Source organism: Sapajus apella, unplaced genomic scaffold (genome assembly GCF_009761245.1).
Source record: "Sapajus apella isolate SASKATOON/1434 unplaced genomic scaffold, GSC_monkey_1.0 scaffold46, whole genome shotgun sequence".
NCBI classification, from domain to species: Eukaryota; Metazoa; Chordata; class Mammalia; order Primates; family Cebidae; genus Sapajus; species Sapajus apella.
The window spans coordinates 3,731,666-3,748,996 of record NW_022436986.1 but is presented as its reverse complement, the minus strand read 5'-3'; the positions used below and the strand labels follow the sequence as shown (position 1 = coordinate 3,748,996).

General features: G+C 45.7%; 1 protein-coding gene across 1 annotated transcript in view; it reads right to left on the bottom strand.

The window, feature by feature from the left end:
* LOC116524724 (stimulated by retinoic acid gene 6 protein-like) overlaps positions 1-7,610 on the bottom strand; it is a 36,654-nt gene extending 29,044 nt beyond the window's left edge. Inside the window, exon 1 of the mRNA XM_032240127.1 lies at positions 4,843-7,610. Coding sequence (XP_032096018.1) covers positions 4,843-4,880 — 38 coding nt within the window. The 5' untranslated portion in view covers positions 4,881-7,610. The remainder of the gene's footprint in view (positions 1-4,842) is intronic.
* Positions 7,611-17,331: the final 9,721 nt, after the last annotated feature.

The following is a 17,331-nucleotide window of genomic DNA, read 5'->3' as shown; positions in this document are numbered from 1 at the left end:
AACAGAAAGACAAAAACCATATGATCACTTAATTAAATGCTGAAAAAGTATTTGACAAAATTCAATATCCCTTCAAAATAGAAACTCTCAACAAATTAGGCACAGAATATATGTACCTCAATTCAACAAAGGCCATGTATGACAAGCCCACAGCTAACATAATGCTGAATGGGGAAAAGCTGAAAGCTTTTCCTCTAAGATCAGGAATAAGACAAGGATGCCCACTTTCACCACTTCTATTCAACATAGTACTGGAAGTCCTGACCAGAACAATTAAGCAAGAGAAAAAATAAAAGGCATTCATATTGGAAAGGAGGAAGTCAAATTGTTCATACATGCAGATGACATAATCTTATACCTGTAACTAGAAAATCTCAAGGACCTCACAAAAAAAACTATTAGAACTAATAAATGAATTCAATAAAATGGCAGGATGAAAAATCCAAATACAAAAATAAATATCATTGCTATACATGGAAGGAAAAAAGAAAGGAAGGGAAGGGAAGGGAGGGAAAGGGAGGGGAGGGGAGGGAAAAATAAAGAAAGAGACAGAGAAAAACAAACAAACAAACATAGGAATAAACCGAACCAAGGAGGTGAAAGATCTCTACACTGGAAACTATAAAACATTGGTAAAAGAAATTAAAGAGGACAAAAATAAATACAAAAATGTTCCATGTTCAGAGATTGGAGGAATATTGTTAAAATAGTCATAAAATACCCAAGGCAATCTACAGATTTAATGCAATCTCTATCAAAACACCAATGATATTCTTCACCAAAATATAAAAAACAATTCTAAACTGTATATGGGATCGCAAAAATTTCCCAATAGCCAAAGCTATCCTGAGTAAACCTGGAGGCATCACACTATTTGACTTTAAAATATACTATTAATACAAAGCTATAGTAACCAAAACAGCCTGGTATTGGCATAAAAACAGACTCAGAACAATGGCACAGAACAGAGAGGAAGGAAGGAAGGAAGGGAGGGAGGCAGGGAGGGAGGGAGGGAGGAAGGAAAGAGGGAAACGAGGGAGGCAGGGAGGGAGGGAGGCAGGGAAGGAGCCAGGGAGCCAGGAAGACATACACTCTGAACGGAGTGTACTTGGCCTGCATATGGCTATCTCCTGGCCCCTTATCCATGGAATCACAGGCTGGAATCCACCCATGCGAAGTGTGAATGCCTCTGCACTCTCCGCCACTCTCCCACAAGATAATATTTAACCTTGTTGTCACCACAGGGCAGCCCTGAAGCTCCATTTGGGCACTTTCAAGGGTGGGAACCCTGTACCTTCCAGGCCGACTCTGCTATCTTGCTGAGTCAGCCAGACTCTGTGGAAACGCGTGTGCTTTGGAGCCAGGAAGACCATGAGAGTGAGTCCCAGCTCCACCAAGCTCAGGCTGTGTGACTATGGGCGAGCTGCACCCCTCTCTGGGTCTTACTCTTCTCGTCCTGAAAATGGATTCAACGTCTGCCTTCCAGGGCACTGTGTGGATGGGATACAATGAGAATCGAGTGCTTGGCCCGGTTTCAGGCCCAAAGAGTAGTGCTTCTTTTCTCAATTTTTTTCCCTGCTTTTGGACAGCAATGACAAAATAAAGATATTTTCCCTTTCGCAGAACTAAAAGGGGATTGTCACTGGTTGTGTTTCTACCTCCTCAGAGCCTGGACCCTGTCTGCTCCTCTGTCCCCAGAGTATCTGGTAAGCAGTAGCAACCTCTCCCATTCCCTACAGGCTCTGCCTTCCATCCCCCAGCCCTAGTCCAGTGCCACACATGGCCATGCTTAGCCGGGCTGGCATCACTGGCCTTCTGCTAGGGCTTAAAGTGCCAAGGACTCCACTGCCTTTGGGCCCCTGATCATACAGTAAATTGCAGTCCCCCACCTGGTTAACCAGTAGCCAGAGCAGCTGCCCACGCCTGGCCCCATGACCAGTCTTACCCTTCCCTACCGCAGGAAGACTGACCCAGAGGCCAGGACCTTTGCCCAGCATGGCCCAGGTGCCCTCCCGAGCCACCAGCTTCCTTTGAAGCCCTCATGTGAAGAGGCCCAGGCAGGAAAATCTGCTTTGAGTCCATCCCAGCTCTGCTGCTAAGCGCTGTGGCTCCTTAGGCTCAGGGGACCCATGGGTCTCAGTTTGCTCACTTCTGAATTGACAGGATCGGCTGCTTGCAACATGGCTCAGTGTCACAGCCACCAGTCCACTGTTTGGAACTAACTTTTCATAGGTCTGTGTCTGCCACTGGATGGGCAGCTCCTCAAGGGCAGAGGCCCTTCTCATTCAACTCCGTGTACCCGTTCCTGTCCATACCTCTGGCCACAGTTGACACTCACTGATGTTTCCTAAATGAGTAAATGGAAAGTTAACGTCCCTCAAGGGTCTACTATGTGCCAGGCTATGTTTTAAACATTTAGTATATTTACTACTTCAGTTCATCCTCACAATAGCCTTATGGGAAAGGCACATTATCACTCCATTTCACAGCTGAGAAAATTGAGACACCAAAAGATCCAGAATGTTGTCCAAATTTACACAGCTAGCAAGTGGGGGAGCCAGACATTGAACTCTAACAATCTGAATGATCGTAAAAGAACTCTCTGCCTGCCAAATTCTGATTTCAATGTAATTTTCAGCTCCTAGGGTCAGGGAAGTCTGGGCTCTCTCAGAATCAAGACGAGAGAATAGCAGGGGCGAGCGAAGCTTTGAGAACTAACTTCTGTGCCAGATCACTTGTACACCACTTTAAGAATTCCATGGAGAAAGCAGAATTCTTTTCAAAAATGAACTCCCATTAAAAAAGAAGGTTGTTGAAGAAGACAAAATCTTTTCTTTTCTACCCCCTTCCTTTTTTAACTGTCCAATGAAGCCACACTCATTTTCATTTCTTTTCACTTAATAAAAATAACAACAATAATAATGGCCATTGCTTATTGAATGCGTGCCATGTGCTGGGCATTTGGCTACGGTTCTTGTAGTTATTGTCTCACTTAACCCTTAATGTCCTGTGTAACATGTACTAGTATTCCCATTTCATGGATGAGAAAACCGAGGCTTTAGAGAGGTTAAGTAAAAACCCAAAGTCACTTAGCTAGAAGGTAGCAGAGCTGGAGTTTGAACCCGTCTTATATTTTCCAAATGGGAAACATATTCAGCCACTACAATGACATTAAGGCATTGATAAAGGGTTCATGTTTGGGGTCCTTGGAGGAGACAGTGACACCCCCTCCCACCCCTCACTGGTAAACAAATCTGAACTACATGCTCAGACTGAACCCTGCCCTGTGAGAAGGGCCCTGACCAGCTGAACCATACCCAGGAAGAGGACCACGACAGAGAGGAGGCCCTGGGAGGGATGGATAGGCTCTCAGGGGCATGGTGCTGACTTCAAAAGAAAGTTAAGGATCCCTGGGGCACAGCTGGCACCAAAGGGTAGGCCACGTTCTCTGAGTCCATGCTGGACTGTCCCTCTAATTCCAGACCACAGGGCCAATTGTCAGCCTTCTGGTTATCTGTCTCTGGAGGTCCCACTGGCAACCCAGTCTCACATGCCCCATCTGAACATCCTACCTTCCTGCTCCTCCCCTGGCATCCTCATCTCAGGAGTGGCACCACCCCCAAACCATTCATCCAAGTCAGGGACCCAGAGTCATCCTCCACTCCTTCCTCTCCAATCCTCGCCGAATCGAGACATGTCTCTCCACCCCCACAGCCACCACCTCTGTCGAGGCCACCGTCCTCTTTACCTGGACTCTCTCAGTAGCCTCCTGCCCGGGCTCTTCCCTCTCACCCATTTTCTACCCTGTGACCAGAGGGATCTTCCTAAAAATCCTCCTCTTAGCCTTTCTCTTCTCCCAGCCCAAACGGCCAGCTGGAGAGAGGGGAAAGGAATAATGCTCTCAGGCCTTCCAGTCCCAGGCCTTGCCCACCTCTGGCTGCCCCAGTGCTCCCTGTCCACTGGTCCTACAAGGCATCCCTCTGGTCTATTCCCTGCCTCAGGTCTTTTCCATCCACTGCGCTCAGGCTCCCTCCCTCTTCCCGTGGGTGGGATTCCAGGTGTCTCCTTTTCCAAGTAACTCCTGTTATTCCTGTCGCTGTTTTCATGGCTCATTTCCCTCTTTGGTCCTCCACACTTCTAAACAGATACTGTGAAACCAGAAGATGATGGCTGGATTTTTTGTTATATTTTGGAATAGGCTTTCAGTTCTTGGATCTAAAACATCTGAAGGTTAGAATAAGGATTCTTAATTCCTGCCTTCAGGGCAGGACTTTACAGATCTCGAATCCTTTCACATTCTTGTTCTAGGATCTTCACAAAGCTGTGGTTTAGGTAAGGCAGGGGTATCACACCTGATTCAGAAATGAGGAAACTTCAGGATTTGAACCCAGGCCCCCTAACAACACACCTGGGCTCTGCCCACTCCACTCTGTCTCTGAACTGAAGATGAACAGAAATCTATTCACTGACCAAGCAACCCATCTATGTTATTTCCTCCATGCCAGGCTGTCTATGAATTAGCTAAAACATGCCTTTCTCCCGGTTTTCATTAATCACCAGCATCAAAGAAGACAGTTGCTGGTAACACACAGCTATCCAGCATGGCTTGCCTCAGATCTGCCCCTTAAAGCTCACCTGGTGGTTTTGGGAAGCATCTTGGAGGGGAGGTACCTCGTGCAGCCGCGGTGGGCAACCCGCTGGCAGAGGACGCTTCTCGCAATTGTTCTCCGGGTTCCTTCTGGCTCTCGGATGTCACTGCTTCTGATGAGCTGATGTTCTGCCCAGTTCTTGTCACAGCACCAAAAAACTCAGAGAAAAGGCAAACTTCCCACAAATATTTACCTAAGAAATGAAAGCAAGCAGACAGCCTGCTTCCTCATTCCAGAACACTGCTGACTGCTCAGCTCTTCCTCCCCTTCTTGTGCTGCAAATTCAGGAGTCACGCTCCTGTTTCTCCTGGGCTCCTGCTGGCCCTTTCAAGACCCTGCTGTGAACACCATTCCCCTGAACTGTCGGAGCTTCGCCCAGCAGCCATGGCCCCTTTGGTTAGCTGTAAAAATTATTACAGGCAATAAACCAGGACCACTGGCTTCCAGATTCTCTTGTAAACAAGGCAACTGTTTGCAGGGAGCTGAGGCTGGAGACAAGCTCAGAACTAAATTGCAACCACGTGGGAGGACCCGCCAGCTTTCCACCAGGTGTTCCTGTTCCCTTTCTATAAAGTAAGGATCTTTTCATCCCAAGCCATACTCTCCAGGCCCCCTGACATCTAGGGACAGACACAAACCAGGTCTCACCCATGGAGTGTGAGCCGAAGTGATATGTATCACTTCTAGGCCAAGATGACCAAGGAACAAGTGTGTCTTTCCCACCTTCCTCTTCCCCATCTGCTGGTTGGACTTTAAGGCTCTAAAGGATATGAAATCACAGGATGGAGGGCACCTGGGTCCACGAATCACCACACAGAGAAAACTGTCCTCTATACCAGCTATCCTCTCACAGACTAGTGCATGAGCAAGAAGCAAAGTTCTTTCATAATAAGCTGGTGAAGTGTGAGGCTTATTTGTTACAGCAGCTGGTGTTACCCTTACAGACACAGCACAGAATGTAGAGGACTCACAAACACCATGTGGTCCATCCTTTAAGGATAAAGCTTCATTTTGAAGCAATTACCTCTTTAAATGTCCCATCTCCAAATACAGTTACATTCCAAGGTACTGGGAGTTAGGGCTTCAACATAGGAATTTGGGAGAGAGACATTGTTCAGTTCGTAACACCCCTGATCAAATCAGCCATGGTGGAGTGGGAGAGGGTCATGGAGGCAGTGAACAGACACCATAATTGACAAACCGAAGCCATCTGTGTTTGCCAACCCTGACCTCTTCACTCCTGCCTGGAATGGCTTCTCTCACATCTACTGATCTGCATTACTCTTTTTCATTAAGTCCTGCCTCAAGCAGAATCTGCCATGAAATATCTTCTGATCACTGTGATGCAATCTTCTGTCATGGCTTGGCCTACATCCTTCTCATGTCAAGCGTTTAGTTGTTAATTTAACACATACTTCTGGAGAAGTAGTCAGGTGCGGTGGTTCCAAGTGTGGATTTGAGGGCCAACTCCATCATTTGTCAGCTATGTAACTTCAGGCAAGTTTCCTTGTTAACCTCTCTAAGCCTCAGTTTTACCTAAGATAAGCTATACCTACTTTATGGACAGTGGGCTGAAATGAGCTAATAGACAAAATACTTAGCATGGTGCCTAAGCACTCAGTGAACACTGGCTATCATTGGGAGCTGATTATGTGCCACGTACTGAGCACACACAATCACAAAGTCACAGTCCCCTCTGGGCCAGAATGGCTTGGAAGCCACAGCTAGATCTGATTCAACGTGATCTCTGGGGTACAGGGAAGGCCCCATACATACTTATTCTCAAAACGAAAATGACGAAAGAAAAACAAAAGGTAGAGAAAAATACGAAGATTGAGTACAACATAACTCTTGGGCTGGATGTCTAAAAGCAAAGAAACACTGTAAATGCATTTCCTCTGAAACCAGGAAGTCCGTCTCCTTCACTGGAAGAAGCAGTTCTTGGTGCATCTTTGTCACATGATTCATAGAAAAGAATTGCAAAGGTCTCCTTCTAGGCACATGGAGATGCTATCTCTTCCAGGAGTGCCCATCCAGGGCGTGCTTCCTGCTTCCACTGATATTTTAAATTCTTGGATGATCGTGGCAATTTTTCTCATAATTTTACAATTCCTCTCTTCATACTGTAATTAAGGAAGAGTCATTATTGCATCATCACCTACTGCTCTGGGGACATCGGGAAGGCAGCTACCTTAAAGTGGGAAGAAAAGCAATGACATGGGTTTTAAAATGCTTAAATTCAGGAAAAGTTGGTTCACAGTAGTAAGGACTCACTTCTGAGGGGCTGCCATGCTCTGTACTTGGACCGTTTTGAAACTAGCATGATAGATTTCATTTGCCCTCTATTGGGCTTTCTCACGGTTATGTCAAACTCAAACATAGAACGCCACATTTATCTCCAGAACATTTCAGCATGTGATTTCTCTTCATCATGCTAAGCTTCACAAGACTTGTTGAATAGTTCTCTTCCTATCCAATGTAGATTAATTTCTTTGGGGGCATTTGAATACTCTCTGAGTTCATCTAGGTTACCGATAAAAACATTGTATAGAACGGAGTCCTCCAGCAGAGGCTTATTTCCAGGAGTTATGCAATGGTGCTGCAGTTGGCAGTGAGGAAAGAGATTACCGACTACACCAGACCCAAGTTAGGAAGAGTTACTGTACTGAGGCCCAGGATGTAGCCGGGTTCACAGCCTGGGTGATGTCTCAGAAGGAAATTCAACAGTGTATCACAAAGGTTGTGCTTGTTTCCTGCGTGCTGTGAGCTTATCACAGGACAGCCTCTAGTTATTCTCCAGAGGTATGGTTTAATTATTAAATTTAGAAACAAAAGAACTCAGATATCTAGAAGACCTAGTGCAATTTCTTCATTAAGTTTTGTAAGGAAAATAATTCTTGGACCCTCACTAAGCTAAAGGGAAAAGTCAAGCTGGGAACTAAGTCAGGCAAACCTACTTCTCATTTTATTTCGAAATAAGATCGCTACAAAGCTTTAATTAAAAAAAAAAAAAGCTATACACTTTCCTCATAACTTGCCCACAAGGAAATTCTTTGTGGGCCTCAAGGTCTTTGTCCTAAAACAGTTCTGTTGAATTTCACCTTGGCTATGTAAATTGATAGCTTGTCTTCACAGGTGCAGGACAAAGGACAGGCAGGACTCAAAGTTACCCCTTTGCTCCCCTGAGACAAATGCACATCTGATTGCTCCCTCTGCCCTACTGTTTATGTAAAAATGCAGATTCACTGAGCCAGACTAAGGGATAAGTGACAATTCCTCTACCCTCCTCTCACATGTAAACTGTGCATTCAGGGAAAGGCTAATCAGAGACTCAACAGATTGCAACCATTTGTCTCTCATCTACCTATGACCTGGAAGCTCCCACTTCGATTGTCTCACCATACCAGACTGAACCAATGTACATTTACATGTACTGATTGATATCGCATCTCTCCCTAAAATGCATAAAACCAACCTGTGCCCGGCCACCTTGGGCACATGTCACAAGGACCTCCTGAGGCTGTGTCATAGGCGTGTCCTTGACCCTGGCAAAATAAACTTTCTAAATTGATTGAAACCTGTCTTCAATATTTTGGGTTTCACAAAGTAATATCAATGGCTTTCTGGAAGAGACATGACTTTTGACTTGGGACTATTTTTCTCTCTTTGATGAGGAATGAAACCAACCTATATTCTGATCCTGCTCCTTCGCTGTTCTCTAACAGGTTTGCTTTCCCTCTGCTAGCAGAAAAAAAGTGAATCTTTTTAGCTGGGCATTCAGCGACCTTTGTGATCTGTCCCCAGCTAATCTTTCCAGACTATTCTAGAAAAGACTCAATTCTGGATGAGCCCACAGGAGAGCTGGGACTGACCTCTCTGGCCTATCCACCTCCCCTGTCTTCACTCATTCATTCATACCGCAAATATTTACAAAGTACCTATGTACCAAGGACTATGCTAGTCCCTGAGGATAAATGCTCTTGGGACACACCTTGTTTCTTCTTCCCAGGGAGGACAAGATCCTGGCTTCAGTACAGTGTCCACCCTAGGGAGAGTTACAGGGTTTTGCAATTTCACACAGACAGAATGCAGATCACTGCACCAGAAAGCTGGCTGTGACAAATTACCATGATGAGGCCTAGAAACAAGCAGGAGCAGAAGATCAGATTCTGCTAAGGCCATTTCTAGAGCACCAGGAGTGGGATCCATTTAAACTCAAGGCCAACCATGTACAAGAAAGAGCTCTGGGCTGAGATACCCAGAAACTTGGGTGCTTGCCCCAGGTCTGCCGTGAAGAGCTGTGCAACCTTGAGGGAGTACCTTCCTATTCTGTGCTGCAGGATGGAAAATGAATATGGCCTCTAAAGACCACTTTTTACCTGACCCAATGCAGGTGTCATCTCTGAAGCTTTCCATGACCTCCCTCACCAACCCATTGCTTCAGGCATACCTCTGAACATTCAGTGACTTCTGTATGCATTTCTATTCTCTCCACATGATAGATGGCTCCTTATCCCAGCACTTTGGCTTGTAATTACTAGGAAACATGTACTGAATTGAGAAATAAGGAACATTTTTAGATCTGTAATTCCTGCATTACCCACAAGGTGGCGGTTTCCTACAGGTGGTCCCTGCACAAACCTTGTATTTGGATAGAAGCCCCAGGAAGGGCCAGGTGCAGTGGCTCAAGCCTGTAATCCCAGCACTTTGGGAGGCCAAGGAGGGAAGGACTGCTTGAGTCCAGAAGTTCAAGGCTACAGTGAGCTATAATTGCACCACTGCACTCCAGCCTGTGAGACAGAAAAGGAGAACCAGAAGGACTTTCCAAAAGGCTCATCCTCTGGCCCCTGGTGGGTATGTGCTGTTCCCTTCCCCTCCACCTGTAAAGTGTCTGTTTGTCAGAAAGCAATACAGGCCTGCTCTACCGTGGCCAAGCCTGGGTTGCACTATTTCCAAGCTTCTCAGCTGGCCAGGAAAGACTGGTGGTGTGGCCCTTACAAGCCTCTCAGGCTCCCCCTCCCGCGTCTCCACTCCCCACACAGCACGCAGCTGTGCCAAGCTTGCTCCTGCTCCTGACTGTGCTGTGCTCTCTCTGGTCCTCGTGCCTTCCCACACCCTGTTCCCTCCATGTGGATTCCCCATGTCTGTTGTCCTTCCAGGCCAACACCTACTGGCTCTCTGAGATTTAGTTTAGAAAGTACTTTGTCCAGGAGCTTTCCTTGGCTCTCTTTTCCCTGAATACTCTTCAATAGTAAAATTTATTGCATTGAAATTGCTTCCCTATCCGTCCTCCCTGGGCCACTTTCTTGAGCACATAGAGCATGGCTTCCTCATCTCCTCCCCAGTGTCCAGCACAGGCCAAGTATACAGTGAGCCAAGTATACAGAGAGCTTGCCGGATGAGGAAAGAATGAGTCAATGCATCAGTGAATCTACAGATTAGGGATGTAACGTGGCAAGATGAACTGAGAGCTGCACCCCTCCCCACTAGAGGGGACATTTGCGAATAAGGGAGGGGGGAAGCTACAGCAAATACTTGAATAAAGCTGTCACGTTCAATGTGATTTTGTTATAACATTGATGAGAAAAAAAGAAATCACCTCCAGCCAGGACCACTGTCTGTGTGGAGTTTGTACATTCTCCTGGCGTCTGCGTGGGTTTTCTCCGGGTGCTCTGGTTTTCTCTAGAAACCAGAAGATGCGTGAAGATGTGCACCAGTGAGGGGAAATGGCATGTCTGCATGGTCCCAGTGTGGGTGACTGTGGGTGTGTGTGAGTACGCCCTGAGATGGTCAGGGTCGGTTCCCGCCTCGTGCTCTGAGCTGCTGAGATAGGGTTCAGCCCCTCGCAACCCTGAGTAAATCATTATCTCATTATTAATCTTTCTTAAATGCACCCATAGTTCACATTTATATTAATGTTTATGAATAGAAGTGTTTGGGGGTCTTTATTTAGAAGGTCGGTAATGTTTTTGTAACCAGAAATACGCCATAGGAGCTTACCTCTTGTCTATATCAATTAGCCTATGCTAAATTGGTTTTGTTATACGTTGTCTCACTTAAAGTCAATTTCCAAGAACCTATCCACGGTGTTAAATAAGGACTTGCTGCATAATTTCATGTTGATCTGGATCAGGAAGCCATTAAATGCTCCTTAGCACAATAATGGTACATTATTATTTTGAAAGGAATAGGGCCAAGGGCATATAAAAGGGGCCAACTGCTTTCCTCCTGTGAGACTAGGCTGTGCTGCCTTCTAAGAAAGCGAATCTTCCCATTGGCAAGATGAATTCTCTTTCAATTATTTGTGAGAAAACTGGCAGCAGATATTTTACCCTCCTGGTTGGAAAGGAAGTTCCAGGGGCTTCCACTTTGTGTCACAGAGCGGACGCTGAGATTTTGCTGGTTGCCAAGTGCATCTATTCTATTTAGGAAGCAGGGAAGTAGCCACAGGCTGTGTGCTCTGTGATCTGGACTTGGGCCCTGAGCGCTGTCTGCCCTGACTTTGACTGTGGGCTATGGTGGTTCACTCTAGTAACAGTCAGAGGTCCTTCTAGGGAAGGCTTACAGGATGGTTTACAGAATACATTTGTAAAGAGTCTTTCTTTAAGGGGACCCACCCATCCTTTCAAAGAAGAGGATCTGGGTTAATCCTAGGTCTAAAAATGGGACAAGAAATTCTGGCTTTTCACTGTGGTGACTCAAATCAGCTTCTGGAAGCCAGATATAGAGTTTCCCTTGTTATATGGAGCACACAGTCTTTCAGTAGCATTCCCATCTCTTTCAGTCCTACGGACACTGTGACAACTAGCCAATGCCAAGATTCCTGTGAGTCAAAACACTGTGATGCCCACCATCCTACTGCCTGTTACAGTATATGTGCCCTGCTCTGCCTTTGGCAGTTGGATGCTACCACTTGGCCTCTGCTATTCTTGGATCCCATTATCCCCTGTGGATCAAGGAGCCTATCTCAGCGGTGACATCTCTTATCTTCGTATGTGGCCAACAGAGGAGAGCCACCACTGAGTCTTCAAGGATAGCAGTGGTCCCCTCACTAATGAATTTCCTAGTGTCATAGTGAAAGGAATGTCCTCTGGACCCCCTTGGAGAATGTAGTGGGTGGGTGGGTGTGTGATTTGTCCACAAGAAATCTATTCCAACATCCCCTTAAGCCTTTTTATCCTATCCCCTACAACATACCAAGGATGTTCTGGCATCTCAGTATCTTTAAATATAGGTCACCATTGAGTCCCAGTTCCACTCAAGCAGCTAAGTAAACAATAGAGCCCCTTACCCCTGCACAAATCAACACATTGAATCCAGAATCTCTGATCAGTGCATCTGAATCAATAAATTTGACCTAATGCTAACTAAGTTCTATTCTTCTTCCTTGGTCTAACACCCTAAGAATCTATTCATGCACATATTCTCCAGGTTTCTACAATGTAATGCAGCAAACTCTTGCCATTGTTTTGGTGGCAATCTTATCACAGGGTCCTTAAGCGAGGGAAAGTGAGCCTTCTTAGACATAACAGGCAAGCTGCTTCCATTGGCAAAGGAAGCACAGAATGACTCAAGGGTTCAGGATTCTCAGCTTCATCTGAGTCCACCCAGATTTCCCAATTCCAAGTCTCAGGTTCTCATTCCCTAACTTCTACATAAGAGACTGGCAAGGCTGTGAATTCAACTTATAATTATGCAACACACACAATTACATTTTTTGTGTCATTTTCGGCAATATTGACCCTGTAACTGCAAGAAATACATTTCTTATTTATCATTTAAGTAAATAATTTATATTACATTTGAAGCTTATTTGTAGTTAAGCTTTCTACTTCTCTGATTTTGACCTGGGACCACTCCTGGTTCTAGTAGCTAGATCACTCAGTCCTAGGCAGATGACAAATGGAATTCATTTCTCTTTTTTTCTTTTTCAGGCAGGCAACAGCTCTGTTCCCTACACTGGAGAGCAGTGGCCTGGTCATAGCTCACTACAGCCTTGAAATCCAAGGCTCAAGTGACCCGCCCACCTCAGCCTCCTGAGTAGCTGGGACTATAGGTGTACCACCTTGCCCAGCAAACTTTTTATGTTTTTGCTAGTAGAAGAGAGGTATCACTATGTTGCCCAGGCTGTGGAACTCCTAGCACAATGCTTCCACCTTGGCTTCCCAAGGTGTAGGGATTACAGGAATAAGTCACTGTGCCTAGCCTACAAATGGAATTTAATACAAAGAATTATTGACCGGGCATGGTGGCTCATGCCTGTAATCTGAGCACTTTGGGAGGCTGAGGTGGGCAAATCACTTGAGTCCAGGAGTTCAACACCAGGCTGGACAACATGGCAAAACCCTGTCTCTAAAAAAAAAAATACAAAAATTAGCCAGGCATAGTGGCGTATGCCTGTAGCTCCAGCTACTCAGAAGGCTGAGGAGGATGGTTTGAGCCCAGGAGGCAGAAGTTACAGTGAACCAAGATCGTGCTACTGCACTCCAGCCTGGGTGACAGAGCCAGACTCTGTCTCAAACAAAAAAAAAAAAAAAAAAAAGAAGAAGAAGAATTATTAACTAGGTAACTTAGAGGTAGCAACTGTGAAGCAGCTACCACCATTAGGGCTAGGAGAACAACGGGAATGGCTGGAATTACTAAAACTTAGACGCATCAAGCAGGGGTCCTTGGAGCTCAAACTCAGACCTCTGCAGGTCTGTGCAACTCCAAAATGTCATCAGCACTGTGTGAGCCCCAAATCTCTGCTCAACTCTCACCTCCCAGCAGCTACTCTCTACCAGGCCCTCAAGTCTTGTCCTGCACTTGTGCGGTACAGGGTCAGCTGAACGTCTCAGACTTCTGGGATTCCCTCTCTGTGGTTCCTCATTTTCTGTCCTAGATCCCCAAATCTCTGCCTTAGTCCTGAATTCTGATGTCTGCCTCTTCTGTCCAGTGAGACCTCTATGACCCGCTTGGCCTCCACCTCCCTGCACAGTGGCCTGGAAAGTGTCCTCAGGAAAAGCTTGGGTAGATGTGGGGCTCACGTTGTGTGCCCTGGAAAGTGTCCTCAGGGAGAAAGCTTGGGTAGATGTGGGGCTCACGTTGTGTGCCCTGGAAAGTGTCCTCAGGGAGAAAGCTTGGGTAGATGTGGGGCTCACGTTGTATGCCCCTTGCCCCACTCGAGGATCACAGCCCTGTATTAGAACACTGTCCAGTGCCTGTCCACAACTGTTTTCTTTAATTTGTTCAGGTTATATAACGGTTTACAGCATGACAGCAAATCCTCTAACATTCTTTTTTGGCTGCTCAGTATCTGAATACCCATCTTTGCAGGGCTCTACATCTTGCTACATCCCCTTGCACACAGTATTGAAGTGAAATCTGTCTCCCTGCAAATCCCACCCACCATTTAGGGAATTTCCCTCTAGAAACCCACCTTACCTTCTGCTCTGTAATGGCCCACCAGAGGTTTGGAGACAGGGTTTTCACCTTCCTTTAGCTGGGAGGAAGACCATCTATGATTGCCCTGACTGTTAAAGCTTGAGGTTCAAATCCCTGGCCTATTTATGGAGTGGCCTTTGCTCACCTGAGCTCCTGTTCTCTTCCTCTGTGCTGGAAGCTCCCCAAGGACAGAGAATGTCTGCCATTTATCTCTACGTCCAAGAAAGGAATGAATGGATGGGACATTCACGTCCACTTCAGCAGCTGCTGGGTGGGCATATATCTGCTCTGGATGGGGCATTGGCTAGTCTCCCCTGTGTTGTGTTTGTGTTCAGGCTGGAAGCTGAAGAGGAGAAAATCACACCCATCCTTGTTGCCTGATTACTCACCCACATGTGTGGGACCTCTCCACCTGCCAGACAACAGAGGCACCTCAACCCCCTTCCTGACTGGAGAATTTGTCCCTACTTTATCCCATTGTCTTAGAGGGCCCACAAGTGTGGCCCACAGTGTTAATTGGTACTCTGGGAACCAGAGAGATGGAAAAGAACTAATGCATCTGCTGGGCTATAGGCTTGTGGGCAATTTTAAAAGGAAATAGACACAACTGATCACCTTCAAAGCCTTGGAATGTTTTCTCCACCCAGATACAGGGGCTTTGATGCCACAGGTTGAGTGTTAGAAAATGAGTCTTCTGACTCAATTCTCAAAGAGTCATTATGCATACATAATGCTCTCCCTACCATTAAAAGGAATGTAGATCATATGTAAATGTACCTCTGTGAGATTGTGTATCCTAACCTGCATTAAGCACACATTAATTTCATTATAATGACACTGTTCACTTATTGCTCCTTTAATGTCTGCATAAAAAGCAGGCACATCATTTCTGTACACATTTATTTCTCAAACATGACCATGTTTTGAACAGTCCAAGTCTCAGGGTCAGGCACTGTACTTTGGGAATGGTGGCTCAGTTTGAGGTAATTAAAGATCAACTCCCCTGACCTCAATTCTCTGACCCCCTCCACGCTCCTTGCCAAGATTCTTTCTTAAACTCCTTTGACAAGGATCTTACTACCTCTGGAGCAGCCTAATCTCTCTTTGGACAACTATGAACCATTAGAAAATTTGAACTTATCAGGAAGGTTGTCCCTGAAAAGCATCATGGAGTTTGCTTATCTCTTTTGTTTGCAAATCCTGCTTTGTTCATTTAACAGACCTCATCTCTAAACAAAGAAAAAACAATTGTTTAAATTAGCCAGGCGTGGTGGTGCTCACCTGTAGTTCTAGCTACTCAGGAGGCCAGGCGGGTGAGGGAGGATGGCTTGAGGCTCAGGAGTTTGAGGCTGCAGTGAGCTGTGATCATGCCACTGCACTCCAACCTGGGCAACAGAATGAGATGGCATCTCTCTCTCTTTTTTTTTAAAGTGTTTCCATCACATCATTAGACAATGCTAAATTTTTGCATGTTTACATATTCACATATTTACAAATATCCTATTACACTAGATGTGCATTTCATAATTGCTACTTTACTAAACACTATATTATAAACGTTTTCATTTCTATTAACCCATATCTTCTTTCTCATTTTTAATGCCTACATAATCCTCTATTGTTAGACATATCATAATTTATTTATGAATGCTCTCAGTGGGCATTTAGGTGGTTTACAATTTTTTGCTGTAGTGACCAACTCTAGGACAAAATCTTCACACACAGTGATCATCTTTTTAGGAGACACTCTTAAAAGCGCACAGAGGGGTCAAGGGGTGAGAGCACTTTAAAAGACCACTCCCGGTAAAGACAGCAGTCTCCAGGTTGAAAGTCATCATTGTTAGTAAGTACTGAGAGCTGCGCTGAGTGCATTACCAACGCTGTTATATTTATTCCTTCCCACCACCCCTGCAGGGTGCCTGACCACCCCTGCTCTGTGTGGCTGACTGTAAGGTAAGGCATGGCATGGACCAGGCAGACGACCTCCTCTGACCACCACATAAAGTGGCCTCAGAAGAGGCTCCTTTCTGGGGATAAGAACATCTCCCAGAAGCCTGCAAACTGGGAAGGAACTGGGCTTGAAATGCAAAATGGACTCCGCATAAAAATGCTGTAGCTGGTCTTCCCAGGCGGCAAGAGGCTTTCTCCATCTCTAGGAGTTCGGCAAAGAAAAAACAATAGAGCACAAGGCAAATGAAGGGTGGCCAGTGAAGGCAGGAAAAGTCTCCCAAAAAACCTGGTCAGCGAGTCCTTCCCTCCATCCCATGCCTTTACCTGGCAACACATCAAATCCCAGCAGCCACGACTCTTAGGTTTCTCATCTGGGTTCCCTGCCAGGACTTGGGCAGGATGGGTGCACAGAGCCTGGCCCAGAGAAGGCGCAGCGGCGCGGCATGAATAACTGACTGTAAGAACCTGCGTCTTTCCAACAGGCATTCCCCACTAAGCCACAGATACACTGACCCTTGTGCACCAAGACTTCATCAGAGCATTATTCATATCAACAAAAGGATGGAAAACAACTGGTTAAATAACTGCAACTAAACACTGTGCAAAGGCCACTCTATATGAACACCAGAATATATCACCGTATCTCATCACAACAAAGTCACTGTGAATGGCGATGCACCATGACTTTACGCAGCATTAAGAAACACAGTCACAGAGCCAATGAGCTACACTCCCATTAATTGTAGGAGAAACCCAGTTTCAGAGATGACAAGAGGTGGGGAAACTGAAATATTCTAAGTGGAAAAACCAAGTGCAGATTAAAGTGTATGCCACACTACTGTGTGTGAGAGACAAACAGTGTGTGTGTTTTAAAGTAAGGGGCTTTTATAGGCACATGTGCTTTTATAGGCATAGAGGACATTTCTGAAAAAATACACAAAAACCCGATAGTAAGAGTGGCCTCTGGAAGCCTAGCTGGAGGATTGGGATACAAGGTGGTAGGGAAACTCTCTTTTCGTCCTTAGATGTAAACGTAAAATCTGACACTTTAAATCATATATTCTCTTTATAAAATAAAACTTTGAAAACTACTGAATGCAAAATAAAATTAAATTAAATAACGCATCCTTCTGTGAGGATTTACCGGCTTACTATCTGCAGCCAGCCTTGGATCCGGAGACCGTACGGTTATCCAATCCTGACTCGACCACAGCGACCTCGAGCAAGTTTCCGCCCCCACTGGGTCTCGGTTTCCCCAAGAGTCCAATCGGACGGAGGTCAGAGAGCTGCTCTCGGGGCGTCCCTCCAG